The 22645-nt window shown below is 61.7% G+C and overlaps 2 protein-coding genes across 10 annotated transcripts in view; one reads left to right on the top strand and one right to left on the bottom strand.

Moving 5' to 3' along the window:
- Positions 1–343: 343 nt before the first annotated feature.
- Positions 344–12934, top strand: DGKQ (diacylglycerol kinase theta). 3 transcript variants are annotated; one of them, XM_013045725.2, is made up of 23 exons: positions 344–737; positions 3291–3370; positions 3970–4069; positions 4453–4538; positions 4647–4772; positions 5238–5391; positions 5473–5544; positions 5666–5766; positions 5875–6113; positions 6205–6295; positions 6388–6442; positions 6569–6630; positions 6997–7147; positions 7518–7556; positions 8131–8246; positions 9520–9671; positions 9846–9994; positions 10086–10264; positions 10601–10701; positions 10891–11037; positions 11142–11253; positions 11333–11485; positions 11674–12934. In XM_013045725.2, exons 1-23 carry the CDS (start codon positions 458–460, stop codon positions 11773–11775), a joined length of 2847 nt encoding a protein of 948 aa, XP_012901179.2. In that variant the 5' UTR covers positions 344–457; the 3' UTR covers positions 11776–12934. The 3 variants fall into 3 exon arrangements, with proteins under 3 accessions (XP_012901179.2, XP_044929734.1, XP_044929785.1); XM_045073799.1 differs by having other exon boundaries at positions 5470–5544; XM_045073850.1 differs by having other exon boundaries at positions 5470–5544; positions 11614–11745.
- The window catches only part of TMEM175 (transmembrane protein 175), a 23825-nt gene continuing 13566 nt past the window's right edge, over positions 12387–22645 (bottom strand). For 4 of the 7 annotated variants that reach the window (XM_013045805.2, XM_045073947.1, XM_013045803.2 and 1 more), the window contains 8 exons: positions 22247–22341; positions 20455–20506; positions 20087–20122; positions 19365–19448; positions 18781–18945; positions 15399–15477; positions 15137–15272; positions 12387–13847 (listed from right to left, as the gene is read on the bottom strand). In XM_013045805.2, the coding sequence (XP_012901259.1) occupies positions 13190–13847; positions 15137–15272; positions 15399–15477; positions 18781–18945; positions 19365–19448; positions 20087–20122; positions 20455–20506; positions 22247–22341 (1305 nt within the window). In that variant the 3' untranslated portion in view covers positions 12387–13189. Of the gene's footprint in view, positions 13877–15136; positions 15273–15398; positions 15478–18780; positions 18946–19364; positions 19449–20086; positions 20123–20454; positions 20507–22246; positions 22342–22645 lie in introns of all 7 variants that reach the window. The other 3 variants (XM_013045806.2, XM_004772346.3, XM_013045807.2) reach the window with 3 other exon arrangements.

Genomic DNA, 22645 nt, shown 5'->3' with positions numbered 1-22645 from the left:
CGCAGGCGCGTGTCTGGGCGCCGCAGGTGCAAACGCCCGGTGCCGGAGTCGTCGGAGGCTGCGTGCGGGGAACCCGGTCCCGATTCCGGGCTCAGCCTGTCGGCCGAAGGCCAAGCCCATCCCCCTGCCCTCCAGGCCTCCCCAAGCAGTCCCTCACTAGGCCGCGGCTCGGACCCAGGGTCCGCAGGCCCCCCGGCAGGTTTTCCACCTCCAGTAGGTACCAACCGAGGCCCCGCCCCGTCGCCCCAGGCCCCGCCCCAGAAGGCCCACCGCCCCAGCCCAGGCCCCGCCCCCAGCTCCATGGCCCCCGCCCCCGAGCATGCGCCTGCGCAGTAGCGGCGGGCGCAGTCGGAAGCCCGGCGCGGACGGCGGGGTCGGCGGGGAGGCGGTACCCCCTCTCACCCGCGGCGCGGACCCGGCTCTCGCCAGCCGCCGGGGTCGGGCCGCCCGGGCAGGGATGGCGGCGGCGGCCGAGCCCCGGGCCCGTGCCTGGCTCGGCAGTAGCTCGCCGCGCCCGGGCAGCCCGGCCTCCAGCCCCGAGCTAGGCGGCAGAGGCCGCGCGCGCCCGGGACCTGGGCCGGGGCCAGGGTCGGGGTCTGGCCCGGAGCGGGCGGGCGCCAGGACCCCAGGCCCCGCCGCGTCTGGCCACAGCTTCCGGAAGGTGACGCTCACTAAGCCCACCTTCTGCCACCTCTGCTCCGACTTCATCTGGGGGTTGGCCGGCTTCCTCTGCGACGGTGAGCGCCCGCGATCCCACAGACCCCAGCCCGTGGCCCAGAATGGGCTCCTCCCCTCTGACTTCTGCATTCCCAGCAGTGGGCTCCTCAGGACAGAGCCGCTTAACCCCCGGGGCAGGAGTGTGATGGCCTCAGACCCTCTCTGGAGAGGCGATAAGCACTTGCTTTTCTAGGGGGTTGGGGGCACCAGGTGTCTTCCCCCAGGACTGTGGGCCTCAGGAAAAAACAGCTCCCTGAGCTCCTTCACTGGGCTTGGGATTCAGTGAGGGAAAAGTATGGTGGGCGTTGTGGAGCAGGTGCAGTGACTGGGGGATGAGTTCAGGGTCCCCTAAGCAGGTGGGACTCCTCACTTACTCTAGGCTCCTCACTCCCTGTAGCTGGGGCAGCAAGGAGGCATCACTGTGGTCAGGCAGGGCTGGTCCGGGCCGCTGGTAGGATCCTGTGCCCTAGTGCTGGGCCTTTTCTTGCCCTGCGTGCACACTGCTACCCACAAGGGCCAAGTGCGGCATGCCCCAACAGGGCTGGCACCTAGCTGCCAAGCTGGCTGCCTGGGCCAGGAGGCCCTCCCTCTGCTGGCTCATTGGACAGCGAGGGCACAAGCTTCCCAGGTCTGCTCTCGTAGTCCTGCTTCCTCTGGCAGAACAGGTGGGTAGGCCCTGAGGACCACAGCTGCCCAGGCATGTGGGGACCCTTTGCTCCACTCATGGAGACAGACTTGACTCTGGGGTTTACAGAGAAGTCTTAACCAGGTCTGGATGGAGGAGGCTGGGTCTCTCAGGCGGGATGCCTTCTGCCCAAGAAAATGGCATGGTTGAGCTGACTCCCTAGGGCAGCACCAGGTGGTCTGGCCAGCTGGCATGGGGCAGGTCACCCCTAGATCCTCAGAAACACTGCACTGTCTTATCTTGTCCCATGCCAACTGGCTCACCTGAGGGGGGAGCAGTGCTTGTGCAGGCTGAGTCAGTTTTAGGTCTGAGGTTGAACCCAGGACCCCTGCACAGGTGAGGGGTGGTGAAGGCAGGGCTTCAAGTCTAAGGCTAGACTCCAGGTCCTCCTCAGTGCTATGACCTCCTGCAGGTGGGGCTCTGGGTCTAAAGGGCGAAGCAGCTCATGGAAAGGGGCTGGGCTTGGGGGATGACGTGGAGGCCATCCCTGGGCAGCTGTGTGGACGTGCTCCCCACCTCTGGAGAAGGGGCTCATAATCTTGGCCGGCAGAGGGGCCTGACAAGCGTGTGGGAGGAAGAGCCTCCTTCCCTGCCAGGGAGTACCCAGGATGTGGGATGTGGGGTGATCAAGCACTATCTCCGTGGGCCAGAGGAGCTGGGCACCACCTGCCTGCAGCTGCTGCCTTCCGGGACAGAGCTAGTCTGGGTGCCTTGGAGGGGAAGCTAGCCAGAGTGCTCACCCTTCCTCTGTGCCTCCCCACTTACTCCATCTGACCCAGCCTGCTGTAGTTTTTTCAAAAGCAAGGCCTCAGGGCTGTCCTTGCTAGCCTGTGGAGGACCAGTCAGTGTCTTCCTCCTAGGGACGGGTGGGTAGGGCTTCAGTGGGTAAGATGGGGCTGCCTCAAGGCCCCTTGCTCATACTTTTCACCAAGCGCCATGTTGGAGAGTGAGTCCTTTTGCTGCCTGCCCACTTCCCAGCCTCCAGCTGCCTTGTCCAACCCCTCCCACCCCAGGGGGGCCCAGCCCAGGTCCCCTGCCCCTCCCTAGGCCTCCTGCACCCCTCCCCCCAATCTTGTCTGACTTTGGCCCTCAGTGTGGCTGGACTCTCCAGGCTTCCCTTCTTAGTGGCCTGCACCCCAGGACAGGAGGCCCTCAGAAACACAGCCTATGTCGGAGTACTCACTGCCTTTAGAACCTCTGGGCTGTCTATCCCTCTGGGTGGGGACAGGTGCGGCCATCCCTGGGCTGGCCAACCCCTACCCTGCCAGCCTCAGGAGGTCCTGGACCATCACAGACTGGCTCTGGTTTCAACAGGCACACAGCACATGGGAAGGGTGGTCAGAGGGTCTTCAGAGTTGTGGGGGAGAGAGGGAAGGATGTTCTTCGTGCTGCTGGTCTTGGGGGAGATGTCCACTTACCTGCCTGCACCTCAGGGCCAACAGATAGGAGTGGGCCCCCTTGTGCAAGGGGCAGGGGCCACTCTCAAGACCCTGGGACACAGCAGCATCCCCACTCTGGGCTCTCTGGGGATGAGAGGTGGGGTGGCACAGTGGATCAGGGTGTCCATGGTGCTTCTGTGGGGGGATGCTGTGGTCATGTCCTCCCTCTGCCCCCACGATAGTGGGGATGGCGAGAGTCACTTTCCCCATCACTCACTGCTGGGTCAGAGTGGGGTGGGGGATGCAGGGATTCACCACACGCCGACTCCCCCTCAGCTCTGGCAGAGTGGGCCCACTGTGAGAGATGCACTGCCCCTGCAGAATGTGGGCAGCTGGCTGTGGCCCCTGGTGCTCCTGCTGGCCATGGCCTCCCTTCTGCATGCCAAAGCCTGGGGTCTCCTGATGCTTGGGTCGGACAGGGGCCAACTCATGCTGCTCTCATTCCGTAGTCTGCAACTTCATGTCCCACGAGAAGTGCCTGAAGCACGTGAAGACACCCTGTACGGGTGTGGCGCCCAGCCTGGTCCGGGTGCGTATGGTGGGATGGGGCGGGGGGTGGGGCTTGGGGGAGTGAGCTCTCGTGGCAGGTGCTGGGCTGAGTCAGTCTGTCTGGGTGGATGGTGCAGGAGTGCTCCTCTGTGCTGCCTTGGGTCTCCAGGATGCTGACCATATCCCAAGTCCCTGTGTGTGAGCCCCTCCCAGGGCAGTAGCCAGGCCTCACCTCCTGCTGATTCTGATCCCTCCTCCTCTGGGGTCCCTGACACCCAGCACTCCTGCTCCTGCCTGTTGGTGGGCCTCTGCCCATGAGTGTTTCGTCCAGCTTGCCCCGGATGTATCACAGGGGCAGGGACGAGGCCTGGAGGAAGCAGCCAGCGCCCAGCTTCCTGGACCCGCACAGCTGAATCAGGCCCGGGGGAAGAACCAGCAGGGGGCTCCCTGCAGGAGGGGCAGCCCAGCCTGGGGGAGGAGAGTGGGCAGTTCCAGCAGGGCCCCCAGGGGCACAGAGGGGCAGGGGAAGATTTGGGAGGCACTGCAGGGCTCTCTGGGCTGCAGAAGACGAGGCCTGCTGGCGCTGGCTGGGTGCTGTCCGGTGGGCCCCAGGCTGAGGGGGAGCTCTGCTCCGTGCAGGTCCCTGTGGCCCACTGCTTCGGCCCTCGGGGCTTCTACAAGCGCAAGTTCTGCGCCGTGTGCCGCAAGGCCCTGGAGGCCCCTGCGCTCCGCTGTGAAGGTACTGCCCAGCCCGCCTGGCTGCTCTGTGGTCTGCACCCTCACCAGGGTCCTGGTCTCTGCTGCCCAGGGGGCCCACACCCTGCTGTGGCCAGGCAGCCAGGCAGGAGGCGGGGTGGTGCCCTGGGCGCCCATGAGGGGGGATGTGTTTGTGGACTCTCAAGCTGCCCTCATGGGGAAGCAGGTGCAGGGGGCCAGAAGACAGAGAGCAATGGGTAGCCGGCTCCTGTCCCCTGAGGGGAGGGGCACCTGCTGTGCGCTCCAGGAAGAGTCCAGGAAGTGTGGCTGGGATGTGCAGGGAACTGGCCTTGGCAGTGCTGCCCAAGAGAAGGGGGCAAGGCTGTGGGGAGAGGCAAGAGGCCCTTAACCCTGCCCGCCCCCCAGTGTGTGAGCTGCACGTTCACCCCGACTGTGTGCCCTTCGCCTGCAGCGACTGCCGCCAGTGCCACTGGGATGGGCACCAGGACCACGTGAGTGCACAGGGTCAGAGGCCTGAGCCTGGGGGTGGGGTGGGGGGCAGGGAGGGGGAAGGGTGGTGTTGCTGGGGGCTGGCTGAGCCAGGATGGCCCCCTCCACAGGACGCGCATCACCACCACTGGCGGGAGGGGAACCTGCCCTCTGGTGCGCGCTGCGAGGTCTGCAGGAAGACATGTGGCTCCTCGGATGTGCTGGCAGGCGTGCGCTGCGAGTGGTGCGGCGTGCAGGTGGGGCTTTGCGCTTTGCTGGCTGGTTGGGGGGGATGCTCAGGTGGGGCTTTGTGGGGGAGGGGGTGCGGCATGCAGGTGGGGCTTTGCGGGGTGGGGGTGTCCTGAGGGGCGGAGTGGGATGGTGGAGTTCCTGGTGGGCAGGGCCAGGATGGGCAGTTCCTGGGGGTGGGGTGTCATAGTCCTGGGGGGTGGGGCAGAGTGGATATATTATCCCTTTGGAAAGTAGGTTGGAGGTCCCGAGAGCAGGTGTGGCGCGTCTTTCCGTGCTCACCCGTCTGTGCTCACCCGTCTGCATCGCAGTGTGTTGGGGCTGGGGATGGTCCCCATTGTACAGAGTCAGGGATCCTTCTGGTCTGAGGGTAGCACCCGCCTGTGTGCCCCGCCCTGGCCTGGTCAGGGGCCATCAACCCAGCGTGGGCCCCTGCAGAGTGGCTGACAGCCGGCCCATGCTCCCATCTGCAGGCCCACTCAGTCTGCTCTGCGGCGCTTGCCCCAGAGTGCACGTTTGGGCGCTTGCGCACCATGGTCCTCCCGCCGGTGTGTGTGCGCCTGTTGTCCCGAAACTTCAGTAAGATGCACTGTTTCCGCATCTCTGAGAGCGCGGCCCCAGAGCAGGGTAAGTGAGGGGCTGTGCTGGGGCTGGGTGTATGGGCTGGGGGTTGGCCTCGGTAGGAGGTCAGCTGTGCCCCTCCGGCAGGTGAGGGGGACGATGGTGCAGACGGAAGCGCCCCCGCTGGGCTGGGCAGAGAGGTGCTGGCCCCGGACTCCAGTGAGTGCCTCCTAGCCATTGTGGCCTGCAGCCTGGTCCCCTCATCCCTCACCCTATCCCCCGTCCTGTCCCCAGCCTGGACCCCACTCCGTGGACAGACATTTACTTCTCTCCGGCCCAGGCAAACAGACCCTGAAGATCTTTGATGGCAACGATGCTCTGCAGAGAAACCACTTTCGTGTTATCACCGTCCCCCGCCACGCCAGGAGTCAGGAGATGCTTGTAAGAGGGAGCCCCTGCAGGGCGCTTTCTTGGGGAGCTTTGTGGCATCTGGCATGGCCCTGGCTGGTGTCTACATCTGCCCCCCTTCGCCCCCCACTTCCCCCGCAGGAGGCAGCGCTTCGGGCTTACTATGTCATGGAGGACCCTTGCGATTTCGAGCTGCAGGCCCTCCCCCCATCTGTCCACACCATGGACATGGGGACCCGGGGCAGGACCCGGGCCGGAGGGAGTGCAGAGGAGGAGGGCAGCAGAGGCCCGGGATCCCGAGAGGCCGCCCCCGAGGCCTGGATCCTCCGTGCTCTGCCCCATACCCAGGAAGACCTGAAGATCTACCCTGCCTGGCTCAAGTGAGACCCAGGCCCCAGGCCCAGGGTCTGTTGGCGGGAGCTGGGGGGCGTGGGGGCATGTTACCCGAGCTCCTGAGATTGTTCCCTGCAGGGTGGGTGTGGCCTACGTGTCCATCCGTGTGACCCCACGGAGCACAGCCTGGACCGTGCTGCTGGAGGCTCTCCTGCTGCTCGGCCGTCAGGTGTGTATGCCACTGTGGTCCTGGCTGGCCTGGTGGATGACCTGGAGGAGCTGGAGCTCCAGGCCTGACGCTGTGACCTCTGCCCCTCACAGGCTGAGGGTCCGGAGAGCTTCCAGCTGGAGGAGGTGCTCATGGGCAGCAGGCAAGGTGAGCGGTAGCCTGTGATCGAGGGTCCCCGATCTGCCCCGGGGTGTCCTGAAGTCTTCGGGGCAGCTGCTTGCAGATGTGGGAGTGGCACCTGGTACCCACAGGCCTTGCCTGTCATTCTTGCAGTCCAGCGGACGGTGCTGGAGGATGAGGAGCCCTTGCTCACCCGGCTTCGTGACATCCGGCAGGTCATTTTGGTGTGAATGCTGGTCCCCACAGAGTCACCAGCCTTTGGCCATGGCTGCTGCCTCCCAGCGAGGGAGCCTGTCCCTAGGGCCCTACGTGCCAGTGCCAGCCTTCCTGGGCCTGGCGGGTCTGTCTGCTTGCTCATGTCACTGTTCTCTCGAAGGTGCCGTTTTGAGCCCCAGACCCCACTTCCTGGGGCTCCCTGAGGAAAGTTGAGGGGCTTGTCCCGAGGGAGGAAGCCTGTGTTTCCTTTTCTGTCTTGTCTCAGTGTGGTTCAGCCTGGGAAGTCTTTCTGGATGGAGGATGGAGGGACCGGGAATGGTGGTGCCCTCCCTGAGTGCTCTGCTCTGGGTCCTACCTCCCCACAGACATCCCTGCGACAGATGACCCAGACGCGGTTCTATGTGGCTGAGAGCAGAGCTGTGGCCCCCCGTGTCTCCCTGTATGTTGCTGGCCTGCCTTTCGGGCTGTCTGCCCAGGAGTATGGCAGCCTGCTGGATGAGGCTGTGGCCACCAAAGGTGTGACTGCCTGGGCTGACAGGGGAGCAGGGGGAGGAGGGGACGGGTTCTGAGAGCAGACCGTGGGGGCTGGTTCTCCTCTCCTCCTCTCCCTCCACACAGTATCTGAGCCTTTGCCAGGCTGGTTCCCACTCGTTGGGTCTCTTTTCTCGCCTCCAGGGCCCACAGTGCTCACCTCCTCCAAGGGGCTTCTGAGACCCCAGAGGTCCAGCCTCTGCCTTTTGCTCTGAGCTGGGGAGGGACATGCTGGGGGAGCTGCCCCTCCTGGGTTGTGGGAACCACCTGCAAACAGGAGCAGCAGGGTTGGCCTCCAAGACTGGGCAGGGCCTGGGGACCTCGCACCTCCCCTGACCGCAGCCTATCTTCGCAGCTGGCCTGGTGTCCGTGAGCCACGTCTACTCCTCCCAAGGTGAGCCGCTGTTGTAGGGCATGGTCAGATTGGGCTCTGGAGTTAGGTGGAAAGGCCTGCCCTTCTTACCTTCGTATTCAGCATTTCCATTTTGTTTAGGACCTGACCTTTGTCTGGGGGAACCCTGTGGGAGGGACCCATTTGTGGTTTTTTCCCTGGCTCCCTGGCTATCATGCTTTTGCTAAAATGTGATTGAGTTGCCGAGGACTTTTCTCAAAAACCTGTTCTGCCCTTGGGTTTGCATCTTTCTTTTCTTGGGAGACTGCAAATCTGCCCAGAAGCAGGAGGCTATTCCCATGAGCCCCAAATGCCTTCTGGGGGTCCCCAGCAGTTATCAGTATCCCCCATTCTTGTGGGGGTGTTCCTCCCAGGCCCTGGGGTGAGGGTGTGCTCTGCCACGCTGCCCTCTTTTGTCCATCTCTGTGTCCTGTCTCTGAGCTTGGTGACCCTCAAAGGCTCCATGGGGCTGGTGATCCTGCATCACATGGCTGCCATTGGATGGCCAGACCCAGAGTCCCTTCTGGCAGCAGGATGAGGGAGGCCACAGTCTGAGCTCACAGTCCCCGTGCTGCAGGTGCCGTGGTGCTGGACGTGGCCTGCTTCGCGGAGGCTGAGCGGCTCTACATGCTGATCAAGGACACAGCTGTGCACGGCCGGCCACTCACCGCCCTGGTGCTCCCAGACGTGCTGGTGAGTGGGCGCATCAGGGACACTGGTTTGTCTAACACACGGTTCACAGCCTGGGAGGAGTCTGAGATCTGGGGGCAACGGGCCTGTACCATGGCTGACGGGCGGAGGACTGCAAGCTGCAGTTCCCATCCTGCCATGGCTGCCTCCTAGGGGCTGTGTGTATGCACACATCCTGGGAGGCCCTTGCCTTTTCGAGGGTCACTGGGACCCCTGCTTGGGAGGCCTGGGCCACCTCTGACCCGGAGGTGGGGCTCCCTGACTTTGGACCACACCTGGAAGAGTGAAGTGGGATAAGCCCACGCCCGGGGTGGACACTATATGGGTTGGAGCAGGGTGAGGGGCTGGAGCCCCACGTCGTACCCCACGCTCCATGCCTTTGCCAGCAGCCTCTGGTCCTCACCCCTGCTGGCCCCCAAGGATTCCCCTGAGGTGTTGGTGGCTGCTCCAGCCCTGACCCCGGAGCCCTGTCTGGGTGCAGCAGAATTAAGAGTAGGTGAGGTCACTGTTGGGGACTGGGGGGGGCGACTCCTGGGCCTGGCTGTCCCCTCCCACCTGAGCCAGGCGTCACCGTGCTGTCCTGATGAGGATGCGGCCCCTGCAGGTTGGGGTCCCTGATAGGCAGAGCCTGGTGGGCGGTGCCAACTTGTACTTTCTCCTGGTAGCACCCTGCTGTGGGGTGAGCAGGTGTGGGAGGACTGCAGGCAGCTCTGCCCCACGGGTCACACATCACCCTGAGTGTGTCCTTGGCTTTGAGGTGTTGCTGAGTCGTGCCTGTTAACCAGCATCTCCCACCAATGGATGCTGGTGCCCCCCACCACCCTCACCATTGCTGGGACCTCAGCCCCCTACCTGCTGTCTCTGGGCCCCATGTTTTGGGGGTTGTTTGTTGGGAGATGGACTTCTGCCCATGGGAGGCAGGGGCCCCTCCGTGAGCCTGGCTGCTCCTGCTGGCTGTGCTGGGGGTGGGCAGAGGCCCGGAGAGCTGTAGGAGGGGCATGTGGACTCCCACGTGGGTGTCCAGCCTTGGCTGTGTGGATCAGGCAGTGGGCACGGTCTGGCCACAAGGGTCACGGTGGGTGGTGGTGGCCTGTATGCTCAGAGCTCCAGGCCGGCCAGCTTCATCTCCTCCTGGGGCACATGTGTGCCTTCCTTGGGCGGGGGACTAGCTGCAGGTGGGCTCAGGCTATGTGGGCTCAGGGTTGGAGCACTTGTCACTGCCCCTATGGGATGGCTTTGAGAACCTGCACTAACCCAGCACCCCCCCATCTGTCAGCACACGAAGTTGCCCCCAGACTCCTGCCCCCTCCTCGTGTTTGTGAACCCCAAGAGTGGAGGCCTCAAGGGCCGTGACCTGCTCTGTAGTTTCCGGAAGCTGCTGAACCCTCACCAGGTCTTTGAACTGACCAACGGGGGGCCTCTTCCTGGGTGAGTGTGGGGGTCCCTGCCACACTGCTCACAGCCTCACAAGCCTTGGGAGGGGTGCTTGTACATCGCTGTGGAGAGGCCTGAGGGAACGGAACCATCCAGGCTGTTCTGCGTTGGCTTGGGTGCTCCTGTTGGCCTGCGTGCACCAAGTGCTTCCTGTTTGCCTCTTGCCAGGTTCCACGTGTTCTCTCAGGTGCCCTGTTTCCGGGTGCTGGTGTGTGGTGGGGACGGCACTGTGGGCTGGGTGCTCGCCGCCCTGGAGGAGATGCGGCACCGTCTGGCGTGCCCGGAGCCTTCCGTGGCCATCCTGCCGCTGGGCACAGGTGGGGTCGGCCAGCAGACCAGGGGACAGGCCTGGGAGGGTGGGGAGAGGGGTGGGTATAGAGAGTCCGTCTTCTCTTGCCCCCATCCCAGGGAATGACCTCGGCCGGGTCCTCCGCTGGGGGGCGGGCTATAGTGGGGAGGACCCATTCTCCGTGCTGGTGTCGGTGGATGAGGCTGACGCAGTGCTCATGGACCGCTGGACCATTCTGCTGGACGCTCATGAGGCTGGTGCTGCAGAAGACAGCGTGGCGGACGTTGAGCCCCCCAAGGTACCAGGGTGGCACCTGTCGGGCCCCCCAGAGGCAACTCTCTGCTTCTGTCCGGGGTTTCATGTGGATCCCAGCCACCACCTGGTGTAGGCACCAGGGCTGCCCCATTTACAGGGAAGCTGAGGCATCGTCAGCAGCGGCTTGCTGGGGACATCCCGGGCTGGCTGGCTCAGATAGTTGCCTCCCCCTGAGTGCACGTCAGTCACAGGATGGAAGCTGCTGTGACAATAGGGGAGGGTTGGGTTGGAGATGAGGAGGCTGGACCCAGCTTCAGGGAGGTGGGGAGCACGTGGTGAAAACTGACCAGGGTCATGGGAGAATGTGTCTTATCTCCAGATTGTGCAGATGAGTAACTACTGCGGGATAGGCATTGATGCAGAGCTGAGCCTGGACTTCCACCAGGCACGGGAAGAGGAGCCTGGCAAGTTCACAAGCAGGTGCCAGAACATCAAGGATAGGGGCTTGGGACTGCTCTAGATCACAGGGCTGCCCCCTGGTGACAGCATACTTCCTGGGAGTCACCAGCAGGACTTGGTGGATGGGGCTGGAACCTGGGGCTGTAGAGGGGGGCATCATAGGTAGGGTAAGGGCTCCACCTTGACTCTAGGCATACACCTCCTCCACAGGTTCCACAATAAAGGCGTGTATGTGCGGGTTGGGCTGCAGAAGATCAGCCACTCCCGTGGCTTACACAAGGAGATCCGGCTGCAGGTGGAGCAGCAGGAAGTGGAGTTGCCAAGCATCGAGGGTCTCATCTTCATCAACATCCCCAGGTGCCAGTGGGTGGGGCTCCAAGGGGCTCCAAGGGCTCCTCTGGTGGGGCTTGAGGCCCTCATCCAGCCTGCCCACTCACCTGTGCGCCCCTCCCTTGGTGCAGCTGGGGCTCGGGGGCTGATCTGTGGGGCTCCGACAGTGACTCAAGGTTCGAGAAGCCACGCATGGATGACGGGCTGCTAGAGGTGGTGGGGGTGACAGGCGTCATGCATATGGTGAGTGTGGACAGCCGGGGTGGGCCCTGGCGTGGGACTGTGGCCCGCTGAGCCCTACCGGCCTTCTCTCCACTACCAGGGCCAGGTCCAGGGTGGGCTGCGCTCCGGCATCCGCATCGCCCAGGGCTCCTACTTCCGCGTCACCCTTCTGAAGGCCACGCCTGTGCAGGTGGATGGTGAGCCCTGGGTCCAGGCTCCTGGGCACATGATCATCTCGGCTGCGGGTCCCAAGGTACCACGTGCAGTGAGCTGGGAGGGCCCTGAGGGCTGGCTGGGCGGTGCACCGTTATTTCCCAGTGGGCCCCTGGGTACAGGGAGGGGAGGGGCCCACAGGCTGAAACCCACCCCCTTTCTGTAAAGTGGGCTGAGACCATGCCTACAGTATTTTCCAGCACTTTGACCTGACCTGTTGTGGGACAGGTCCACATGCTCAGGAAAACCAAGCAGAAGCCCAGGAAGGCGGGAACCCCCAAGGATGCCCGAGCAGACGGGGTGCCCATCCCTGAAGGGGACTCCAAGTAGAGGGACCCTGCAGCAGCTCGCCTGTCCAGCAGCAGCGGGTGCCAGCCAGTGGTGGATGGACTTGCCTATGGCTTTGACTGGGGGCATCTCTTCCTCACCCTATGCACGTGGAAGCTGCGTGGGGTAGCAGCTGTTTCCCCCTGGCCTCCGATCCAGTGACAGGCTGGGTGCAGGGCTTTGGCTGGCCAGTCGTCCCGCCCATGGGGTCCAGCCTACCATCCTGGGTAGAAAGCATTTCTCATTTTGCGTCCCCCTACCATCTGTGAGCCCACCGAGCTGGGCAGCACCGAATCTTAGGCCATCCCCCCGGAAGCTCCTAACAGAGTGGGAATGCCCCAACCACCAGGGCCTGTGGCCTACCTTCCCACTGAGGGCTGGGTGGGGACACCTGCCACTTGTCTTGGGGAAGGTGCCTTCTCTCCCGGCCCTGCCACTGTGGAGGAGCTGCTTGGGCTGCACGTGGGGGGCGGAGGGCCCTAAGGCCAGGTGGGCTTGGCTGACATCCTGGAGATGCAGCAGGAGGGAAGCTAGGCCCTCATGGGCTGGGGCAGAGTATGCAGAAGGGACCAAAAGCAAACCGGAGGGGAGGCCCAGAGGAAGTTTACAAAGTGTGACATTGGGGAGGAGCCAGCTTTAATTACCTGTTTGTCAAAGATCAACATGCCTTTCCCAGTGCCCGTCCAGCTGACCAGGTGCCTGGGCCTCCCCTACCCTGGGTTCAGACATGCCCCAAGATCAGTCTGGGGAGGCTCCAGGGGCCCCAAAGAAAGGCCCAGGAATCCTGTTTCTCCACTCATCCTGGCTGTTTGCTGCCAGCGCCATGTGACCGAGCTCTGCCCCACCAGCCCCATGTCCCCTGAGCTTCTGCCAAATACACACAAATGCACTGTAGTGGCCATTTGTGGTGGGACATCCCTATCACGTGCCTCCAGCACACACACGTGTGTCTGCCTTGACGTCCCTGGTGGCATCACTTGTGTCCGCTTTGCAGGCCTTGGCTCTCGTTCTGGTCTGTAGTTGTCTGTCCTTTGTATTTAAGTGCGTCTGTGCGCCCAGAGGGGTGGTGTGGGCTTGCACCCAGGCCCTTGTGTACCTTGTCACTACCTGAATGTAAGCATAATTTATATCCAGGACAATACAGTGTGGCCATTGCTGTGCTGCTGCCATGTCCTTTGTGCCTGGGGACCCACGCCCCACTCAGGGCTGGCACCATGGGCTCCCAGCAAGAGCGCAAGCACCCTGGTGGTTTAGCTTCACAAAGAGTGAGAATGTGGGCCTAGGACAGAGACTGGGATACAAGCTCCTGTCGCACTGTCTGCAGAAGCAGAAACCTACCAAAGGCTCTAGAGAAGAAGGTTGAAGATACAAACCAAAAGCAGGCTGAGTGCAGGTGGGGGCAGCCAGGCCCCAGGAGCTAGCAGGCAGCAGGGAGGAGCGGGGCATGTGCGTCCTCCTCAGCCTGGGTAGCTGGCTGGGCGAGGCCCCGCATGGCACACAGAAGGGCCAGGCCCAGGCGGACGAGGAGGCGCAGCAGCAGGAAGGCGAAGGGCACGGCGATCTGCATGAGGTGGAAGATGGCCGTGCTGAACCGGCTGAGGAAGCAGGTGGACGCAAAGGCCAGCAAGCTGGCACAGGGGTACAGCGCAAGCTTGGCAAACATGAACGCGTGCTCCCGGCCTCCGAAGCGGGCCGAGGGCTGCAGTGTCTCCCCCTCGTGCAGCAGGGCCGTGGTCCAGATGGCGAACTGGAAGATGCTGGCAAGGAAGATGATGGCGCAGCTGACGCGCACGCTCTCCAGCTCGTCGTGTGGCTGTCGCACGAAGGCCGAGGTCTGCTGGTAGGCCAGTGGGAGGCCGCCCACGAAGGCCAGTGACAGCGTGTTGAGTAGCCCCATGGACTGCGTGGCCTTGCGGATGTGCAGGAAGAGCGAGTGGTGGGCAAACCAGAGCAGGCCCACTGTGGCAAAGGAACCGAAGTAGGCCAGGAAGTGTGGCCCGTACACGCTCAGTGCTGCCACCAGGCTCCCGTGGAACTTCTCCTTCACGTCCCTGGGGTCCGGCACGTTGTCCTCGCTGAGGGCGGCCAACACACAGCATTGGTCCTGGCCCCGCCATGGGCGGTCAGGTTGGGGCTGCGGCTCCCAACCCGAGCCCACAGCCCCCGAGCCTCCACGGGGCTCCCACGGAGCCCTGTCCACACCCCAGCACCTGCTGGGCTGCTTGGGTGGTGGTTCCCCTGATCTGGGGGTGGGGGCAGCCTCTGTGGTTCTCAGATCACTGGGCTGAGCGCAGCTGGAAGGAGCAATTCTAAGGCACATCTCAGATTCTCCCCCTTGTGGGTGGCCCCAACTATGCGGCCCCAAGAGCCCATCCTATTCCCAGGCTGGGGGGGAAGCACCCGGAGATGCCTCTACACTCACAATGGGGGCTGCACATGTGTCTGGGGGGTGGAGCTGCAGGAGTCTGAAGGTGGGGGCTATGGCTCGGGGGCAAGAGGGGGGCCTGTTCTCCTCTGCTCATTGCAGCTGCTCACCAGGGAACTGGGGCTGGCTGGGTCCCACCCATGGAAGCAAAGCCACACCATCCTGCAACCTTGGGTCAAGGCTCAGATGTTGACACCAATGAGCACTTGGACCCCAATTTTAAAAATTCACAAATTACAGTAGGAAAAAGCTATCAAGAGAATTAGGAGAACTAATACTTTAGGCCTTCAGATATAAAATGTAAAATCAAGATGGTGTAACCTGTCCAACAAAATAAGAATGTTTTGAGATAGGACCAAAGGAACAAGAGGCTCTAAAAAAGAATGGAAAATAAGAAAAAAAAAAAGCAGATGAAACACTTAAAAATGCATTAACTAAAATGAGAACATTGACAGAGGGAAACGGTAGATTAGATGGGGCAAAAGAGCACCCAGAGAAGGCAAAACGGAGCAGGAGGGAGGACGCAGGAGAGGGGAGGTGGGAAGCCCTGGAAAGGGGAGCCCTGGGGGAGGGGGCTAGGGGAGACAGGGATTGGGGGAGCTGGCAGGGGAATGAGGAGTTGGGGGGGAGACTTGCGTGGGGAATGGGGAGAAGAGGGGAGGATTGGTCTGGGGCAAGGCCTAAAGGAGAAGGAAAGCACAGGTTGGGGAGGCCCAACCACACCCATGGACCCAGCCTGGGGAAGGGAGAAGCGACAGGAGGAGTCCTGTGTGCCCCCTGCCCCTAGCACAGCAGAGCCTGAGCTCTCCGGAGCTCGGACCAGGGTGGGACTCCTCCTCAAGCGGAGGGCTAGCATCAGGAGGCCTCAGCCCCTGCCTCTGTGGGGTTGGATGATGACAGGAAGGCCATGCATTCCCTCCCTCAGGCCTGGGTTCTTACCAGATGTCCAGAATGAGGAGTGTGGCGACGATGGCGTAGACCCCATCACTGAAGGCCTCCACCCGCTCCTTGCTGAGAGGTTCGTGCAGGTCAAAAGTGAAGAACTCCATGCTGTGAGCTGGGGGTTCCTGGGGACCTGTGGGTGTGCCAGGAAGGAGGAGCTGGCCAGGGGAGGAGACTCTGCAGGGACACCTGGCCGTGTCCTGGCTGCCTGGGCCCTTCCCATGCTCACAGGCCTTGGGGAGCAGTGCCGAGCACCTACCCACAAGCCTGCCCTTGCACCAGCTGGAGACCTTGCTGACGTAGGGGAGGAAGATGACCGTCGCCATCAGCAGGTACGACTGCGTGAGACACACCACACGGCAGACACCATCCGCCCCAAAGGGATGGCAGCATGAGCAACAGAAGAAAACACGGATGAATCCTATCTCATCAAGCTGGAAACCTTTTGTGCTTCAGAATATTTCCAGAAGGAAAAGGCAGCTCCCAGAATGTGGGAAAGTACCAGCAGACCGCACCACTGACGAGGGGCTGGCACCCAGGGCAGGTGCAGAGCTCCAGCTCCAGAGCAAAGGCATGAACCCCCAACTCCAGGTGGGCAGAGGAGCTGAGCGGACAGCTCTCCGAAGGACCTGTGCAGTGGCCGAGCTGTACAGAGCAGGACGCTGAGCATCACCAGGGATCAGGGAGATGCGGGTCAGAACCACGGGTGACCCCGCGTCACAGCCCACAGGACAGCTACTCCTCGAGGAGCAGACATCAACAAGCTATGGTGAGGACATGGGCCGAGGGAGCCCTGTGCACCGCGGTGGAGACAGGGAGGCACCCGAGTCCATGGACGGATCAACGGGTAAGCAAGCTGGGTCCTTCCTGTGACCTTCCAGTGAGAGGATGGGTATCTGACACCTGCTACCATGGGAACAAATTGGAAAACATTCTTCTGAGAAAAGCCAGATGTAAGAGCCTCATGTTTTATGATTCCATTTACGTGAATTACGCCAGAATTGGCAAAGCTCTAGAAACAGGAAGTAGATGGGAGTTCTGGGGGAGCAGGGCATGGTGGGGGATGCAGACTGCTCAGGGGTGCTGTGTTTCTGTTGTGGCCATAGGAGCAGTCTAGAAGTAGGTGAAGTGGTGGCTGCGGGCTGGGGTTCTGGACTGGGCAGGTGGCAGTGGATGCAGGGGTATGAAGTTTACATTGTATGTCTGCCATGTTATTCCAGGAAGGGTGCAGGGTCAGGTCCAGAGGTGGCCCAGCAAATCCAGTCCTGGGCCCTGGCAGCAGGAGTCCTTCAGGCCCCATACCACCCAGCCGGCAGCCCTGCAGGGAAAGCCTTTCTCCTGCCGTCCCTGCCCCATCCCGTGCCTGCCCTCAATGAGGGACTCCCACCTTCTCTGTCCTGCGCACCCATTTCTTCAAAGTGACCTGACATGGGGAGACGACGATGCACATGCTGCCATCAGGGAGACTGTGGGACACTTCAGATGCACCCTACCTCTGTCTCTAACCCGGTTTCCACACTCCAAGAGACCACATCCCACGCAGAATTCAAGACACCCTGAGGGCGGCTGGGAGGCAGGAAGGAGGTGCCATCCACTGCAGGATCGGGGGAGGACCGGGAGTCTGGTGGGGGTGGGGGAACATGACACAAGAGGCACTACACAGATGCCAGCAGGCAAGGCCCTGGGCCCTGTGGGCATCCTTGTGAGAGGAAGGCAGTCCATAGGGAGGACAGGATGACCTATCCAGGGTGGTGAAAAGGGACTGGACCTCGGAGGTAGACCCAGCAAGGCATCTGGCTGAGGGAATGCCTGTGAGGATGGAGGCCACAGGGTTGCCAAGGAGGCTCCAAGGGACCCGCCCGGGGCTCAGGAAGCTTGGACATGCTGTCTCCCAGGCAGTGGTGGGCTCCAGGCAAGGAGGTGAGGGGGTGGGTGCAAGGGGTCAGAGCAGCATTGCAGGGAAGGAGGGAGGAAGGCTGATGGACAGGTGAGTGGGGCTGGACAGAGCGCTGACTGCTCTGTCACTGAGGGTCAGGGCCTGAGTGACCCCATCCTCCTGAGGACCCTGGACCTACTGACCACTTGGGCCCTCTCAGCCCTCCCCTCCCCCAGTCTGGTGGCTCAGGTGTCCCCTCCCCCACTGCTGTCATCCCACCAGGATGTGGTCACTGTCCAGTTCCCCATAGCCCCAGTGCTGTGGCACCTGCTATCCCCCAGGACACACCGGACAACTGCCCACACACCCAGCCTACCCTGGCCCTTTGTTCAGTTCACCCAGGCCACCCACCGCAGACCCCAGCTGTCCCTCCCATCCTCCAAGCAGTGATCCTTGGGTTTCCTCAAGCCCTGACCTTGTCTAACCGATGCCTGCTGTGGGCCACCCTGAGTATGGACATGTATGTGGCCTCAGACCACATGCCCCTTACTCCCGGCCCCCTTCTGGCCCTGCCCTATGCACTGGGAGCTACCGTGCTAGAGGCCACAGCCAAGGATGCCCTGCATGACCCTGAGCACCCCTGCAGCATCCCTACCGCCAGCGCCCCTGCACCTCCAACATGCTCAGAAGAAACGAAGCAGCAGCCCGAGCCTGCCTTCCACCTGGCGTGCTCCACCTGCTCGGGCCTGACCTCTGACACCTTAGCCGCTCAGCCCCCAGCACGCAGCTCCATCCTCAAGGAAATGATGCTCAGCCTTGGCTAGCCTATCTGTTTCAAACTTGGAATCTCCTGGAATGTTTACTAGATATTTAAAACATCATCAACCATTTGTTCCCAGGTATGATGCTCTGGGCCCAACGCTTCCCTGTACTTAGTGAGGGCTTGGATCCAGGGCACATGGTTTCCCCCGAAACCCACTGGGATGGCTGCTGGTTTGTACTTCTCTGCATTCCCAGATGGCCAGAGTGTTCTAGAACACTCCTACATTAGCTAAGAGCTAAAAGGGCTAAAAGCTGACCTTGACTTCTATGACCTGGCTGACACAGCTCCAAGTTCTGGCATTCCTGCACAGAGGCAGCACAGACCAAGTCTGGGCTGTCTGCAGGAGGCATCCTGACCTCCAACCTCAGCTGGGTGTTCCTGAGAGCAGGCCATTCCCTGGGCAGGGGGGGGCTTCCTCCCTTTCTTCCTGCACTCTCTCTGGGCAGCCCACACCCTCCATGTGGATCTTTAGGGCCTTTTGGCAAGTGCTCCCTACTGCGCCTCCTTCCTGCTGTCATAGCAAGGCTGCTGGGACCCCTCCACCCAGAGACCCTCTAGTGCTGGCTGCATGGTGGCTTCACCGGGACCCCTTACACGCCCAGAGAACAAGCACAGCCCAGACTATGGGCGTCCGTCTCTCTCTCTCTTCCTGTCCTAAGGATTCGCCCACTTGGGGAAAATGTGGGTGGTCACGGTCCACTGGCTACCCCCACTGGACGGCGTGTCTCTTCACGCAAACCTGGCTCTGTGGCGCCTGTTCACCTGCACGGCAGGTCCCCGTGGGGAGAGTTTCCCTCCAGCTGTGCTCCCTGGCACCCTGGGTGCAAGGCCATGTGCCGGTGATCCCCGAGACCTCTGCACAGCTGTACCCCCCCCCAGCCCACCCTCCTGGGGCATCTCCTCCATAAGACAGTCACCCCACCCCCTGCTCCCCTCACTCACCAAGGGGTAGAAGAACAAGGAGAAGCCGGCGGCCACGAAGCACAGCGCTGGGCCCCTAAGGACGATGCCCAGGATATGCTGCCGGTAGAGGGCCCTGTGGGTGGAGCTCTCTATCTGGGGGTTCAGGAGGTGGGGGAAGTGGAACGCATACACAACGATCAGCGCCTGTGGGAAAGGGAGGCTGCAGGGCATAGGCAGAGGCCTCTGGTCAGTAATCCCCAGCCACCCACATCCACGGACAGAAGCCGCATGTGTGTGAGGCTCAGCACGCGATGACCTAGGGGATGCACAGGGGACAGGAGCCTCTGCTCTGCTCCGCTCCCAGGGCCACATGGGGGTCCCAGAGAGTCTTGCCCACCAGACACCACAGGGCCCTGACCCTCTGCAGCCAACACAGGAAGCCCAGGCTCTAGCAATCTCTGGATCTTCTGCCACAGCATGGCAGAGGGCCCGGGCGGTCACCCTACAGCATGCCCCACAAGCACAACCCTTGCTATGGCTGACACGCCGCATGCACACGTGTGGAAGATGTGTGTACCAGGATGACAAGCGTGTGGGGGGGAAGGCAGGCTGGGGGGTCCTACCTGCACGGCCCCGATGGTGATCACACACATACAGAACAAGAAGATGCCCAGAGGCACCTCAGGGAAGGTCACCATTAAGGAAAACTGCAGCCAAAAACACAAGACAAGACACAACCAGGTTTGGCAGGTCCCTGCAACCCCACGAGTCCCCTGCTCCCGGCCAGGTGCACACACTGGGCTAAGACCCAGAGGGTGTCCCTTGCGACCACAGCAATTCCACAGAATGCTTCCAGCCTTTCAAGTTGAAATGTCATCAAATTCATGAAGAATTCTCTGTGACACACAGCCCTGCACACCCAGACCACAGTTCTATCAGAACTGAGAGTCAGGGCAGGTGTAAAGGAGCTGCCAGGGAGGGGCCCAGGATGGCTCATGGCAGAGGGATGCAGGCCAGGCAGGAGCAGGGAGTGTCGTTAAGCACGGACGGGATGCCCCTCGTCAGGCCCTTAAGAGGTCAAGTTGGCATCTCTGCCATTGCAGGCCCCTTCTGGTGAGGCTTTCCCCTCCTTCGACCAGCCTTGAAACCCGAGGTATGCCCACCCCCAAAGCAGCCAAGACTGCTGCCAGCTCTCTTGGGGCTTTTCTCCTCTTCGTAGCATGGCGCTTGGGCCCTAGACCACCCCACCAGTCTGAGTGTTTCCAAGGCGGAGGCATCCTGGGTCTTGAGTCCTCTTGCCCAGGGGAGGGCAGGCTGGCCCCAGGGAGGAAATGCAGGTACTCACAGTGAACGGTAGGAAGGTGATGGTCATCATGCAGGCCTAGAAAGGAGGAAGGGCAGGAGGGGAAGACAGGCAGATGGCTCCAGGCCCTCCTGCCCGGGGCAACCTTTGGCAGTGCCCCACCTGCAGGCTGTCATAGTCTACCTCCTAGACCCCCAGGAAGCTCACACCCTCACCACCCGACAAGGAGGGGAGGGGCCTCATCTTCTCAGGGGTGTCCCCAGGGAGGACGTGTGAGGAGCCCAGGAGTGGGTGCTGGTGGGTTCCAGGTTCCATACCCCAGAGGCACCAGAAAGGTCAAGACCCTGCTTGCCTTCCTTGGAGGACAGGCCTACAAACATAATCATTTCTCAAGAAATGAAAGGACTCACCAGGTTAAGCAAAGCAAGCGTGTCGTCTATTTTCCCAACAACCTGGAACAGTCTAAACCGTGTAAGAAAATGAGGAAGGCATGCTGTCAGTAAAGGGGCTCTAACAGCATCTACACAGGGCCCAGCATTTGCTGATTAAAGTATCAGTAAAAGATGTCATTTTGGGGGGAGGGGCAGAGGGAGAGGGAGACAAAGAATCTCAAGCAGGCTCCTTGCCCAGGGCGGAGGGGGATGTGGGGCTTAATCTCAGGACCCTGAGACTGTGACCTGAGCCCAACTCAAGAGCTGGGTGCTTAATGGACTGAGCCCCCCAGGCGCCCCACATATGTCATCTTTAACCAAATTTAGAATACTACCTACTGTACAAACTTTGGAAGACACTGAAAATACAAACAGGAAACCCTAAGTCCCTAGAAAATGCACTGCTCCCATTCGCATGGGCTCTTGTAACTTGGGGTGTGTGGTTTCCAAGAGAGCTAGGGTCGGTGTGCAGAACCCACAGAGGGAGCTGTGGAGGGAGGGCATGCCCTCGGGAGGCGCCCCAAGGGCTCTGGGACATCCCCTGGCAACCCTGGGAGACTGGAACCCTGAGGAGGAGAAGTCAAACCACCAGGAAACCCGTTCTTCAGGTCTTGTGTCTGAAGACCATTCTTAAAAAAGAAGTCCTTCTGGGGTTGCCATACACTAAGCACGCTGAAACACCCTATCGAACAGGGAGGTGGCTGGATATGGAGGCAGGGAGGTGAGACAGAAAACTAAATACAGGGCCAGGGACTACGAGCGACTGAGGAACTCCCCCAGCCCCTCCATGGAGACCCCTCAGGACTCTGACCCCTCTGAGGACAGGACCTTCTCCTGGGCAGGGCTCAGTGGGCCTCAGTACCCCCATCCCCACCCAGATCCAGCCAGGGGCCAAAGAACCTCGAGGGGGCCAGTACTCAGGGCTACATCCCCTTGGGACAGCAGCCCCACTGGCAACCCATGGAGCATAGCCATGAGGGCCCCAGGTGGATCTGTGCCACTCTGGGTACTGCACCCCCAAGTGTGGCCGTGGATGACTCAGCACACACACGAGGTGCTGTGTGGCTCTGTCCATGCCATTGGAGTGACAGGGGCTCAGCTACATCAGGTGCTGGCAGGGCCACCAGCAGCACCAGGCAGAGGGTGGCTGTGGCCCTCCTCACTCTCCATGGACAAGTGAGGTGGGAGAGAAAAGCCCTCCCCTAAGCCCTTACGGAGGGCCACTTGTCCCTGCCAGAAATGGTCCTCTTGCTGAAAACAAGTTTGTAATGTACGCAGCCAAGACACCATCAATGCGAGCACCAGTGTCTGAGGGGCGCCGTGTGCATCTGGCACCCCCACCTGTAAGTGTTGCCTCTGGAGGGGCAGAGAGCTAACTGAGGGCATCAGTGCACGTCCTGCCCCAAGCTCTTCTGAGAGCCACCCTGCCTGCCCGCCGCCCCGCCTGGGGCTCCGGGCTCCCCCGCAGCTCTGGTGGATCCCCAGGAACCTCTCCTCCCGGAGAGAAAGCTCTGGCTTGGCAGTAGGCCTAAGTCCCTAGAAGCTGCTCTGCTCACAACGCAGCCTTCTACTCCTCGCCAGAGTCCCATGTGGCGTGACCTGCCCTCGCCCTGCCCCGTCTTGAGGCCTGGCATCTGCACCCGTGGGAGTGGGTGACCCTGTGTCACGGGACGGCGGAAAGGCAGAGGCCTGCAGCCATGGGGCACACACACCGAGTGAGCCCCAACACGTGGACCTCAGCCTGGAAAAAGCCCCCAGCCTTGTTCCGTACCTTGTGTGTGCCGCCCAGGCCACAGTAACGATGAGAAACGTCATCAGATAAACAGCAATCCTGGTTGCCAGAAGTTTCTGTATACTTTTGTCAAACTGGTGGACAGAAGAGCGTCACTGTCAGAAACCGTTTCGCTCCATGGCCACCGGTGGCCCCGTCCAGGGTTCTTGGCTCAGCTTGGAGCCCAGCCCCTCCCTGAGGCTCCTCTTCAGGGCAGCCTCCCCAGCTCCCTGCCCCTTGGCCCAAAACACCGATGCCCCAAGTCCCATAGGTGCGTGTTCAGGGATATCGTGTGCAGCTTCCCGCTGAAACGCCAGCTCCTGAGGCACAGACCCCCTCATCCAGAGCAGCGAGCCCACTGAGCTGCCAGGCACCTGAATCTGACGGAGCTCCGAAGCC

The sequence above is a fragment of the Mustela putorius genome, unplaced genomic scaffold (genome assembly GCF_011764305.1).
Source record: "Mustela putorius furo isolate JIRA1106 unplaced genomic scaffold, ASM1176430v1.1 tig00000083_pilon_pilon_pilon, whole genome shotgun sequence".
Taxonomy (NCBI): Eukaryota; Metazoa; Chordata; class Mammalia; order Carnivora; family Mustelidae; genus Mustela; species Mustela putorius.
This window is presented reverse-complemented; position numbering and strand designations above follow the sequence as displayed.